Here is a 13,926-nt window from a genome sequence, read left to right as displayed (position 1 = left end):
AGACTCATAGAAGACGCCGTTCTCCCTATCACAATGGACAGTAGACGCCGATCCATAATGACTTTATAGGCTCTTTGATGAAAGTCTGTGGCGACTGCCAAAAGGTAGCTCGGTGACAGTACTCTGCTGGAGGTTAATGACAAATGACATAAGTATACAGCGACTGTCCACTGGTTTCACTTGCTCTAAGGGTGGGGCTCTAGTACAGGGAAGGCTTCTGTACAAATGTCGTGAAGAGCTTGGTGATCTATAATACTTATAGACATGGGCAAGAAACTCATCTCGTGATTTTGGACGCGTTGCTTGACCTCTGAGAAAGTTAAACTTTATCATCTCTAAAAACAAGTCTCTGATTTTTGAAAATCTGGTTTGGGGAATGAGGCTACTACTGTACATGTATGACGCTTAGTCAAATCTCAAGGAAGAATAAAATTAATTGCACAGCGGCCATTTTCCGGCTCTCGGTGGGTCTCTGACTTACGTCCTGGTTCAGGCTTTGAGATGTTTGTGTGCAGGTATCTGCGCTGACGGCACTGCCTTCTGCCATCGCGAAGTGGGGATCCGCTCTCTGAACACCGGGGACGTTAATGCACGAGGGGTCCTTTCGCTCCCAGATCTTTGTAATATCTGAAATTCTAATGAATTCATTATCAACTTCATGAAATGCTCAAAAAAAAAAAAAAAGTCAAACCCAGCAAAGTTGTTTTCAAGATCGCATGCATGGGTTCAAAATACATGATACAGCTCTAACTTTCTGTCACATCTAAAAGCATTAACCCTGTAGAACTTTTGCAGCTGAGCCGGGTGTCTGCCTGCGGAACTGACGTGAGCCATTGTTTGTCACCCAGGATGGTGTCTCTTCAGTGGTGTCTGCTGTGGCTGCTGTTTCCGCTGAGCTCAAGGACCCAGAAGTTCCCCACCCGAGATGAGGAACTCTTTCAGATGCAGATTCGGGACAAGGCATTTTTTCATGACTCGGCGGTGATTCCAGATGGAGCTGAAATTAGCAGTTATCTCTTCAGAGACACACCGAAAAGGTACCTCCCTACATTACTGCCTTTATCCATAAGCTCATAAAGGACGCCTTGGAAAAAGAAGGTCCCCTTTTACACTGAGTTTAGATGATTTTCAGTGGACCTCTGAGTAGGAAAAAATGGTAGTGTGACTTCTACTCCCTAACTAGAGGCTCTGTGATTCTGGCCGGTGGTGACTGTCTTTGGGGTGGAGAGGGCGACGTTTGCCTGTCTCACATTTTGGAATGATTCTTTTCTTCGCGACAGTGGGAAATGTCTAAGAAAGACTCTCTAGGATTAAAATATCAATTGAATACATATGATTCTTCAAGAGTTCGCATTACGTCGTATAAGGGTATTTCTGTGATCCATGTGTTAGGATTCTGAGTTAATCAAACCAGTGATTAGAAACGGACCCTGTTCATTTATCTTCACGCCAACATCAACAAACCGGGCTCACGTAATGCTTCTAAACACTTTGACCTTTAGGTTACGTATATCTTACAAATAAGTAAACGTCTATATGTTATCTTATGTATCATACAAACTGATTGTGTATAAAGTTACTTACTTTGCAGTGCCCAAACCCCTCTCTTTCATATTTCAAAACAATTTCTCCTCTTTGACCTGGGAGACATTGACATTCCAAAGGCTACAACTGTGTCACCACATCAACAATCCGTTTTCCTAAGATCGAGGTACATCAGACCAATAGCTCAGCCTTCTCTAGTCACTCCAGTGTTGATCAGCAGTAACACAGGAGGGTGGCTCTCTCTCCCCCTCTGTGGCCTCGTGTGTCACCCCGCTGGTCAGTGAGTGACAGTGGGGAATCGGTTTTATCTCGGTCGGCGTGACCTCTGGTTTGGGCATCGTTTCTGTACGGCCCGCATGAAATTGTTTGTTTGAATGAATGTAACAGATGAGGAACTGACTCGTCCATAAAATATGAAATAATTACGCATCTTCCCATGAGGATTATTAGGAAGAAAGGCCCAAAATGCAAGAGTGATAACGTCGAAAGAGGTTGCCGCCTGACCGCTTACGGAGGATCCGTCTGTGAAAACGGGGAAGGGCGCAGGCGGCAGCCCTAATACTTCACGTTTGTCTTAAATATCAGCCGAATTCTTGCCAGACACATTTTGCTTTTTGTATCATGTTGTCTCTTGAAACTTTTGAGTTCAGGCTGACGATTTAGATTCGGGAGTTGTTAGCATCCAGGCGGTGAGAGCTCACACAGGTGTGAGCGCGGGCGGGCACGGCATGCGGGCACCACTGAACCCCTGCCTGGTTCAGCCCTCGCTGAGGCTGTGGGGATCGGCTGGGAGGAGGTGTCGTCTGTCAGTGGAGAAGACAGAGAGGAAGAGGCCCAGGAGGCACCATGGCGGGAGGCCACACCTGCCCGCACGTTGCCAGGGAAGCAGAGGGCGGCCGGGGCTGGCTGGAACTGACAACCTTGTATCCTCGAGGGCGAGATCACAGACTTTGAAAGACAATTAAATGAAATCATCTAAGTCGTTCAGAGTAAGAATATGTAGCGTTGCTATAGTTAGGTCATATTTCTATTCTCCTTAAAGTCTTTTGAGGCAGAATGTTTTCATTTTTCTTAAATTTGTTTTAAAATCACTAGGTCATTTATTTCAGCAGCTCCTTTTAGTGATAGGGAAATGCGTCTTTCCACTGACACACAGGGACCTTTACTTTTTAGAAGTATTTCCTCCATGGCGATTACCCCTGCTGAGTGGGTCCGCTTCCCGCAGGTACTTCTTTGCGGTGGAGGAGGACAACACCCCGCTGTCAGTGACGGTGACCCCCTGCGATGCGCCTCTGGAGTGGAAGCTGAGCCTGCAGGAGCTGCCGGAGGGGGCGAGCGGGGAGGGCTCAGGTAAGCAGCCGCCGCAGGCCGGCCCGGCCTCCGCACGCTCGGCCGAAAGGCTTACGAAACACACAGCCCTCCACACACAGCCCTCCGGGAGGCAGGATGCGCAGTGAAGCTGGAGATTTTGCGAGGCGAGGGGCACGGTGGGGCGTGGAGGGGTGGGGGGATCTCAGATGACAGTGGTCTTGGTGGAGTAAGGTTAAGAGAGGCAGGTGTGAGGACCGGAGGAGGGACGTTTGGCTCCGCCGCTCTGGCGGTGGTCTGCGGTCCTGCCGTCCGGCCGTCCTGCCTGACATCTCCACCGGGCCTTTAAATCCAGCCGACGCCGGGATGCTTCCCTCGGCTTCTGACGCGCTTGCCCCGGGGCGTGGTCTGCACACTGGCACTGTGAAGGGCTCCCCCAAGCCCCGGGAGTCCGACGTGCAGCCGCGGTTAAGAACCCCTGATCGCTTGGGAATCGAGGGTGGAAACGAACCGAGAGGCAGAAGGACGAGGACGGCGTGGGAGGCGCGGGTGGCTTCGGCCTCCCAGGGCGGCGCGGGTGATGGAGAGCAAGGAGCAAGGCGCGTGGACCCGAGAGAGTCTGCGGGAGGCCCAGGGGCGGCGCCGCCGCCTTTCAGAGGTGCAGCGACGAGGGGCCGTAGTAATTCGTGCACATGGGGAGGGATGAGACCCAGACAGCAGAACGAACAGCGTGTGACGGTCGCGTGCATCCCGCGGTTTAGGAGTGCGGAGCTCTCCTTACTCGCTCTCCTCCTGCAGGGTGAGCCGATCGGCCCCCCGCTGACCCCCGGCCCTTCCCCCTCCCCCGGCCCCACCCGGCTGATATCCGTGCCGTAGCTGACGTTCCCAGTGACGGGAGGAGGAAAGAATTCGTTTGTCGTGATGTTTTCCCCACGTTGCTCCCGGGCACGTGTCGTTTACGCCGAGGATGAGGTCCCTCTTACTGGTGCATTTCGCTCTGTATTACGCCGAGTCTGTCCAGTCCCACGAAGCAAAGGGAAGGGAGGGAGACGGCTGGCCATCCAAATGTAACCGAGAGAATCTTTTCGGGAAGCAGATTGACAGGATGGGTCAATCTCTAAATGGTTTTGCAGTCTTTGACCTAAAAATTCCACAGCTCGGAATCCGATCTGAAGACATCATTTAAAATCAGAAAAGCCGTACACATGTATATAACGGCATCACTTATAATAGCCGAAAATCAACCGTGTTATTTTAATGCTATAATATGAGGTGAGAAAAGCAGAATTCGGAAGTGGAGGATTGTCTCGGAGCCCCCGCCCATGACAGTGAGAATGAGAACAAGTCATAGCGATTGCAGAAAAATACCCAAGAAAAGAGTGGGCGGAGATAAACCAAATATTGACTCACGGGGCTGATTCTGGACCGCGAGTGAATGAATGATGCTTTTTTTTTTTTTTTTTTTTAAATCTTGTTCTTTTCTATTTCCCAGTTCACCGCTGGGAACACGCATCGCTTTTACAAAGGAGAGAAACCGAGATCGTGTGACACGCCGGGCGGGGGCGGCCGGCCGCGGCCGGTGCCCTGAGCGGAGCCTGTGTTTCTCTGTGTCTTGCAGGTGAGCCCGAGCCCCTGGAGCAGCAGAGGCAGCAGATGAGCAACGAGGCCGGCGCCGAGCTGTTCTCCTACCGAGGCAACGACGTGGAGTCCTTCGTGTCTTCCGGCTCTCCGTCCGGTCTGTACCACCTGGAGCTTCTGTCCACCGAGAAGGACACGCACTTCAAAGTGTACGCCACCACCACGCCCGAGTCTGACCAGCCCTACCCGGAGTTACCCTACGACCCGAGAGTGGACGTCACCTCGCTGGGGCGCACCACGGTGACGCTGGCCTGGAAGCCAAGCCCCACCGCCTCCGTGCTGCGACAGCCCACCCAGTACTGCGTGGTCATCAACAGGGAGCACAACTTCAAGAGCCTGTGCGCGGCGGAGGCCAAGCTGGGCGCGGACGACGCGTTCATGACGGCGCCCAAGCCCGGGCTGGACTTCAGCCCCTTTGACTTCGCGCACTTCGGGTTTCCCGCCCCCGGCGCGGGCCAGGAGCGCAGCGTCCTGTCCAAGCCACCGCCGAAGCCCGGGCGCCACGCCGCCTCGCGGCCCCGGGCGGACATCCAGAAGGTGTGCATCGGCAACAAGAACATCTTCACGGTGTCCGACCTGAAGCCCGGCACGCAGTACTACTTCGACGTGTTCGTGGCCAACAGCCGGAGCAACACGAGCACGGCGTACGTGGGCACCTTCGCCAGGACCCAGGAGGACGCGGGGCAGAAGACGGCGGAGCTGAAGGACGGCAGAGTGGCCGACGTGTTCGTGAAGAGGAAGGGCGCCAAGTTCCTGCGCTTCGCCCCCGTGTCCTCGCACCAGAAGGTCACCTTCTTCATCCACTCGTGTCTAGACGCCGTGCAGATCCAGGTGCGCAGGGACGGGAAGCTGATTCTGGCCCAGAACGTGGAAGGCGTTCGGCAGCTCCAGCTCCGGGGGAAGCCCAAAGCCAAGTACCTCGTCCGACTGAAGGGGAACAGGAGAGGCGCGTCGCTGCTGAAAATCCTGGCCACCACGCGGCCCAGCAAGCACTCCTTCCCCACCCTGCCCGAGGACACCAGGATCAAAGCCTTCGACAAGCTGCGCACCTGCTCCTCGGCCACCGTGGCCTGGCTGGGCACCCAGGAGAGGAACAAGTTCTGCATCTACAAGAAGGAGGTGGACGACACCTACGACGAAGACCGGAAGAAGCGAGAGCAGAACCAGTGCCTGGGACCCGACACGAGGAAGAAATCGGAAAAGGTGCTCTGTAAGTATTTCCACAGTCAAAACCCGCAGAAGGCGGTGACCGCAGAAACAATTAAAGGTCTTCTGCCCGGAAGGGCTTACCTGCTGGACGTGTATGTCATAGGACACGGGGGCCACTCTGTGAAGTATCAGAGTAAGGTCGTGAAAACCAGGAAGGTCTGTTAGTTGCCTGCCAGACAGATGGCTCGGGTCGGACTCTGGGACAGTGGACGTCACCTCCCTGGGGCCACCTGCACTCACACTGTGGGAGGAAGGTGTCATCTCGTGTCTGCGGATGTTTATGTGAGTCATCGCTGGAGGGCACTTGTTCCGATGCGCCCAGCGGTACCTGCTGTGCGTCTGACGTCCGCTGATGTCAAAGACAGAGACCGTTTCGAAGGACCTGCCATCCTTGCTTTGACCACTGCATGAACTGCTTCTAAATTATTTTATTACCTGAAAATTTAAACTATGCCATTCATTGCACACATCTCCAAAATACAAACCATTTCCTCTCTATAGATGCTAGGAGATATATATATATATATAAAAAATATATAAATATATAAATTATTTTATAAAGTCTTGTTCTAAATGTTGGTGTTTCTATGAATGTAAACTATTAAATTCCTTCCCTGTTAAAGCACAGATCTAATCTAAGTATCTTAAGTGGGCAGCCCCTCTAGTCGGTTATATTGTAAATTCTTATCTGTTGAGTAAAGCGTTTAAATACTGTATGTATCTCGTGTACAAAGTTGACGTACATTATATTCGTGTACATAAAATTAAAGATATGAGACTGTAAGACTGCTCAGCGTCCCAAGCAGCCACCTCGGTGTATTCGATTTCTGTTCTGTCCCCCACACTACGCCTGTGACTTTGGCACCGTCACTGACCCTTCTCTGACCGTTAAAAAGGCACGCTGCATCTCTCTGAAGCTACTATGGCGATGATTACAGTTTGTATTTTGACATCGAATAGGAGCTAGCTGTGGTGAGAACCGAGAGATTTGTTTTAAAAGTCTCCATCGGTGTCCAACAGATCGCTCGTAACAACCTGTATCGCTCTTAACTGTATCAGCTCTATTTAAAAAATACGCATCTATGTGAAGCACGATGTGGGATAACGCCAGGTATTTTCCATCTGCTTGAAGAGTAGCAAAAGAGTTATTTTAATTTCTAGCTGAAGCAACGTAGCGACCACCAGTTAGGAGCATAAACAGGAATGAGAAAAACTTCAGAAGCTGCTGTTTTGTACAGTTTACAGTCTGACACTTTTAACTTTGATTTTTCATGGATTTTCAAAACATAGTTTCGGAGTAAGATAAAACTGAGGCCAGTAATACCAGCGACCGTGGATCAAAGACTGTAGGAAGGGCAGCTTTAGAAAGCTTCATCTTTCGCGGGCTGCACGCGTGAGAGCATTGGACCGGGATCCAGAAGAGTCTGGAACTTAGTCACCTGAACTCTTTGACTTTAGGAAAATCAGTTACCGGCCGTTGTCTCCCTTTCCCACTTATAAGATTAGGCGGGGACAGATTTGGATAAAACGACATTGTAGGACAGCTTTGAGCATAAGACACGGCCTTTAGTAGAATTCTGTGATTCTAAGTTCCGAAGAGTTGTTGGAACTGCAGGTCTGCCCCTTAGCCTCTCCATTGTCACCTCCGTGCTGGCTCCACCTTTCCCGTGGGGGTGGGGGGCGGGAGCGGCCTTCCTGTGGGTACAGAATCGCTGTGGCTCAGGAAGCGTGGTTCCTAGGAAAGGCTCCCCCCACCTGAGGAGACACTATCCTCCTTAAAAAGGTACCACCCAGCTCGTCGGTGTTAAGATACCAAATCAAAACGCATCATATCTGCAGCACACAGGAATGACAGCCGAAATAATCTCAAAGAACATGTATGCAACCAATGGCCAGGTACCCCACCAAGGGAAACTTTAAAATTGACAGACATCCCAGAGATGTTTTGTCCTCCATTATAAATGTGGTACCTTTGGAAGGAGAGTCTGCTGCTTCATATTACAAATACATTATTACACAGTCACGTGCTGAATTCACTCAGAGTTACTGCAGCTTCTGAAGCTGATGGATTAAGTCTCAGATGTTGCAAATGTCCAAGAACCCTGGGAACTAAGCCAAGTCCATTTGACGGAGCTTGTACTTTTCAGAGGGCTGTGACGGTGGTTTCTACACCTGAATCTGAGAGTGCTTTTATGGCCCCAGTGAAATCTGCCTTTTGAAAATTATAAGAAAATTAAAGACACATTGTGAAACTTCTATCATCATAAAGAAAGAGAAAAACTTATTAAAAAATAAAGTTCTCTCATTTGCTAATATGTTTAGATTTTAGGAGCATTTCAGGTGAACTGAGGGCCAGAAAGAAAAACGTGTTCTTAATTAACAAGTGAACTGGAAAGTAGCTCCTATCGAAACACCACCTCGTGTCTGTGAAGCTCCAGGGAGCAGGGCTCAGAACAGGGCATTTGGAGCCCCTGTGGGGACACCCAGACCATCGTCACGGACGGAGGAGTCTGAGCACATTCGATTCAAGTTCACTATCTTCATTTATCAGGTGCAGAAAGAAAGTGAAGACTAGAGAATTAAACAGATTAGTGGATTTGCCCAGACTCCAAAATCCTTACCAGAATATAAATGACCAGTTCTTAGAGGGAAAAAGTCACATGTGGATCATGACCCAGAAGGATATAAAGTTTCTGTCTTAGTTATGATTTCAAAGCAACTTGTTCTCAAAGACTATTTCAGGTTTTGGCAAGAATGTGTACGTAACCTGCAGCTGACAGCTCCAAACTGGTAAAAAATTTTATGGTTAATTTAGAGATACAGTATTCTAATCTCGGTTTGCATGCACACGCAGACTTGAGGCTGTAAATCATTAGTCGATTGCCCTGTATTTTTTTTTTTAATCTAAAACAATTCAGAATCTATTAAAATTATAGCAGATGATTTTCTTAGTTATATTATGGTCAAAGTGTAGATTAATTTTTTAAACGTCCTTTAAAGAATCGATGCTAGAAAGGACAATATGCATTCCTTATTTTTGTTATTCAGAATAAATTCAAAAAAATCGTGATTTCGGAATCCCGAATAGCCAAATGAAGTGACTTCGATAACAAATCATTTAGATGAATATTAGAGCGTGAAGTCAAATGAATGGTTCTTAGTAGTTTAGGAAGTCCAGACACCTTCAGTGAAAACACACGCACACAGTTTTGTGTACAATTCAAGGAGTTTCACCGACCTGTAACCAATAGGATCTGTTCCAATCCTGGCCCATCTAGCCTCCTGCCTCGTTCTGTAAGGGAACCCAGCGTCCTGTGCTCCCAGTTTAACGTTCACTCCGACTTCCTTCGAAGCCCTGTTTCTCTCCAGAAGGCCACAGCGACTCACCCACAGCACAGTTCTCCATCTCTAGTCGCTGGCCGGCGGCAAAGCAAAACAAAACAGAAACAAGCATCTGACTTGAAGAACGAGGTCGCTGGGCGCGTCTGCGGCCCCTTCGTCCCCTCTTTGAGATGGTGCGAGACGGGGAAGATCGGCCAGGACCTGGCCTGTGCGTCCCTCCCAGGACCCAGCAGAGTGGCCGCGGGCAGACTCCAGCTGTCCTGTTTGTGGCTGACCTCTGGCCTGGGCGGCATCAGGGCACACGCATCTTCTTTTCCTCAGAGTTTTGGCCGGAAAATTGGCCACGGTTTTGGGCTTTGGTTTTTTTTTTTTTTTTTTTTTTTTTTGGCGTTTTCAAGATGGAAAGTGAAAGAGACAGGAAAGCAGGGAAAACAGAGAGAGGAGATGCAGCGTGGAGAAAAGCATAGTGTCATCTCGTTTTTTTTTTTCTCTACGGGGACTGGGAGATCGAGGGAAGAGAGATGTCCTAGAGCCTGGTCTCAGGGAGGTCGGACTCTGTCCCACACGCAGCCTTACTCTGGGAAATTCGACCTAGATCACCATCCACTCTATTAAAATTGCATCCCGCTGGTAGACATTCTCATTTCCTGGGAATGGTGGATCATGTATCTGGGTAAGATTCTCATTTCTCTTCATTTCCTTTCTTCCTTCTCGACCTTTGAGAAACAAACTTAGTGATCAAAGTTTAGAGATGAAGTTAATTAGAACGGCTTTTCACACCCATCCTTATACCTCTGTCAAATACATTTATACATATTCTTTTGAAGTGTAAAGGAAATAGAAGGCTATCGGTCGCCACCACAGAAAAATAATCGGTGCCGAGACTGAAGAGGGCAAGGCTTTAGCCATAGTTCCATTACCGTATTGTCGTTATTCAGATACTAATAAAGACTAAAGACGGGGTGGCATCAATCAGTCCACAGGTATTAGCGGGGAGAAGAGTAGCTCAGGGAGGGACATTCGGTCCTAGTAAAAGACCCTAGAAACAGAAGTAGGAATGAATTTAACTCACACTTCATTATACTACAGGGGAGAACTTTTTGGAAGATGTAAAGTTTTCTTGAAACTTGTTAGAAATGTAGAACCTTGAGGCTTTGATCCAGTGACACACCAAGCAGCCTCTCAGGATGCATATGTGTCCCATGACTTCAGATTTTGAAATATTGTTTTGAATTGAGAAAAAGGTAGAAAACCGAGAAGTCAGAACAGATAGATTTCTCATTGGTGGTGATGAGATCCAGACAGAACAGTCTAGAAAAAATAACCATCTTACAACTAAGTGGTGGGATGAGTATGTTGCTTTGTTTCTGAGTCTGGTGTTATTATTGTTAGAAACTAGTGAGAATTAAGCAGCAATTTAAAAATATTTCTAGTCTCTCTGTGTAAATACCCGCCAAAATTAAGGTCCAATCAAATTGCTATAAGTTGGAAATAAGCAATTATTCATTTCTTGTCTATAGTTAGTTCTTTGTATAATCCTTCCGATTTATGTAAATAGGGTGGCACAGGATAATGTAGACAGTTGTTTTAAGATATATGTACTTGACAAGACCCCCAAAATGTCTGTGTTTAATTATAATTCTGACAGGGTTTTGCTTCTGAGAAAAGTTATTTATAATAAATACAACCAAGTACATTAATACATAGCAGGGTTAGAGGTTTGACTGTCCATTCTCATCCCTTCCGATAAAATAACTCAGACCTATTAAATGAGGTTAATACGTTGGCTCCTTCCATCACACAGGCGGCAAGGAGTTTGTAGTAGCGACACGTCACCCCCAGGAGCCACAGAAATGTCTCGTGCGCCTTTGCGTTTGACCTGATTTGTGTCCTCCTGCAGACCCACGTGGCTAAAATAACGAGATCGTGGCTTAACCACTCCCTGGTGATAACTACAGACATAGTTTGCTGAGAGCCACCGGTGTAGTCACAGATATGGCCCGTTTTCAGTGGTTGAGTGTCCACGTGTCATGGCAGCCCCAAGGAGCCTTAGCACCCCTAACTGTTTCCAGCTTCTCCACGTAGTAAGAACGTGAGCTCAGACAAGAGACAGTGAGACACATGAGAGAGACAAGCAAGCACACACACAGTTTTTGACTAAGCAAATAAAATTCATCCAGTTTTATTGTGCTCCGATATTTTAAAAACACGTTTTTAAAGAAATCACAGACCCTCGTGGCAGACTGTTTGTAAGCGGTGGTGTTGAGTACCCCTTCCTGCTGAAGAAAGCTTGCCATCCTTCCTCAGATGAAGAGGCCAACACCTAAACCACACGTTGCCGAGTTCTGCTTGCTTCCACCGTGCACATGGTCACAAGTTCTCCTGGGACCCCCGTGGGTGATCTTCGGGTACGCAAAAGGTGACAAAGGTCTGAAACCAGGGGACGATCACGGCCTTTACTTCTGTTTCATCCAGTGCGTTGACTCGGGCCAGGAGCTGTGCTTCCGCCGTGCGCTGAGCAAACCGAGGGCCCCGCACACGCAAGGCCGGCTCCTCCGGCGCCCGGGCGGGCGGGCGGGCCGCCCGCCCGGGGCGCGGGGCCGGAACGCGCAGCCGGAGCTGTCGGCGCCAAAGCACGCGCAACGCTCGTGTCCCGCTCGGGGAGTCTTGGAGGAACAGAACTTCTGTTTCGAACATCTCCGAGGATTTAAAACGCTTCTTAGACTACTTATTACCTTTCATAAAACTCACTCCTGCTTTAAAAGTCTCTCGGTGGCTTATCTCGATTCAAAAGAGGAAAAGAGAGTTCTTCCATTCCGCCGAGTTTCCCCTTCTGTCTGGAAGTTAATAGGACAGGGGCTGCCGTGGACAGCGGCAGAAACAGGGCTTTGGGCGCGCGTTCAACTCCCGCGACTTGAACGTCCTCATGCGCCCAACGAGAAGGGTGACGATCTCTCTGAGTCTTTTTAGGAGACCGGGAACCTGACAAGCTTCGTGTGCTCCCTGAGTGCCAGGCACGTGGACACAGCCACTTACTCGCACGACTCGGATGAAGTCACTGCGTTATTCTCGTAGAGCAGACGAGGAATCTGCACGACAAAGGAATTGCACGACGTGCTCGAGGTCACCGAGTGACTACAGAGCAGGGACAGCCGGCTCGCGGCGTGCGTATCTCTCCACCTCCCCCGGGATGGTGTGAGTTCCAGCGCTTAGTCCTGAAGCAAAACTTCACCCCGGTGTAACACGTGAAGAGTAGACGGATGACAATGGCGGCAGGAGGGGGGAATTAAATATTTCCAAAGCTTCGCCTGGACAAACGATCTTTGATGTGGATAAATATAGAGAGCTGGACACGGGAATCATTCACAAGTGATTGCCAAGTTCCTCTGACTGCATAGAATATTTTCCATTTTAACGGTGTCTTAAACTGTAGCAGAACAGCTTTGCTGGGTGTTTGTTATTATATAGAGTTTGCCGCAATGCTTACATGTGATCGAATGTCTGCAATGCGATGCCAATAAACCTTTATTTAACGTCTCTGTGTTTCAGCGTATAATGAGTTGTCTGTGGCTGTTTCTGGTGTTCTGTTTTGTGCTTGCATGTATTTGCATTCTTTTGTTACAGCTTTTTTTTTTTTAATACCAAGTAGTTACGGGGCCTTCGTCGTATGCAGGCTCTGAGCTGAGAGTTACGTCTTAAGCTGAGGCGTTAGGTCTTTAAGGCACGCAACAACCTTAGGTAGATACTATTATTTTCCTCATTTTACTGATGAAGAAACCAAGCATCAGAGAGGTTAAGTAACTTCCCCAACGTCACACGGCTAATCGGGGTGCAGCCCAGCATTCAGTCCAGGGTTATCGGTCAAGGAAATGCTAGGAGGAATGATTCTCACTCCCTGCCTTGGAGAAGGACCCTCTGACTATGCTTCTCCTGAATGTGCGGGCACAGATTTGGTTCGTTAGACGTGTATTGACTCTAAGCATCTGCTGGTACGTCGAGTACCTGCTATCAACACTCTTCTGAGTCCCTTTGCCATACTTTCGTCCCTGCACAAACTCTTCCTGTGCACTTGGCATTCAGGGAGCTCACACGGCCACTGCCCAAGTCCCCGTGCCGTGCGTGGGGCAGCTGATGACAGGACTCAGGTATCGCCAGTGTGCTAGCTGACGTGGCTTCTTTGACTGAGCATCTTCCTGAACAGCGGCTGAGGCAGGATGAGGGGTCTGGTGCCTCGCCTCCACTAAAAACACATCGTTTTTCTTAAATGCTAAAGTAACGTTCTTAAAAGAAAAACCACATTAGTAAAACACATAACATGAAACTTGAAACTTCACTCTAATTCCATTCCCCAAATGAAACTATTTTTACAATTGTGTTTACATTCTAATGCTGCCCCCTTCCTGTACGTAAATGATATTTATGATCATCGTTTTTATCGAATGTGGAATTACAGTAAATACAACTGGCTTTTTTTCATTGAACCTGATATTTCGGCCCACATTCCACGATCGCTTGATCTCATTTTTTTTTAAACATTGGTTCTCCCCAGCACGTTCCCCTCGGACATGCGAAGCGCGTGTCAGTGTAAACACAGCGACGGCCTATGTCCGTCACATAGGACGCCATCCTCGAATTCCGTGCTGGACCACCGCCCGCCTCTCCTGCATTCCCCATCACACGTGAGCTTTCTCTGCCTGACCTAACTCTCGTCAGGCCCCTCCGGGCCACCCAGGCCTGGGTCGTCAGCATCCTTCCCTGTTGAGCCACAGCCCAGCCCTATCGGGAATCCTGGTAAGTCACTTAGCCACAGTCCCTTACCTCGGAGAGCTGACAACTCCACCTCCAGGCAACCTCGGCATCCCTTCCCATCCCCCGGGGCAATGT

At 49.0% G+C, this 13,926-nt stretch overlaps 1 protein-coding gene across 1 annotated transcript; it reads left to right on the top strand.

Annotated features, from left to right (window-relative positions):
• The first annotated feature begins 844 nt into the window (after positions 1-844).
• NDNF (neuron derived neurotrophic factor) lies at positions 845-6,509 on the top strand. The gene is made up of 3 exons (XM_011370777.2): positions 845-1,037; positions 2,771-2,895; positions 4,472-6,509. Exons 1-3 carry the CDS (start codon positions 850-852, stop codon positions 5,863-5,865), a joined length of 1,707 nt encoding a protein of 568 aa, XP_011369079.1. The 5' UTR covers positions 845-849; the 3' UTR covers positions 5,866-6,509.
• The last annotated feature ends 7,417 nt before the right edge of the window (positions 6,510-13,926 follow it).

Source organism: Pteropus vampyrus, unplaced genomic scaffold, assembly GCF_000151845.1.
Source record: "Pteropus vampyrus isolate Shadow unplaced genomic scaffold, Pvam_2.0 Scaffold174, whole genome shotgun sequence".
In the NCBI taxonomy this organism is placed as follows: Eukaryota; Metazoa; Chordata; class Mammalia; order Chiroptera; family Pteropodidae; genus Pteropus; species Pteropus vampyrus.
The sequence above is the reverse complement of the archived record's forward strand: the minus strand, read 5'-3'. Positions and strand labels throughout refer to the sequence as shown.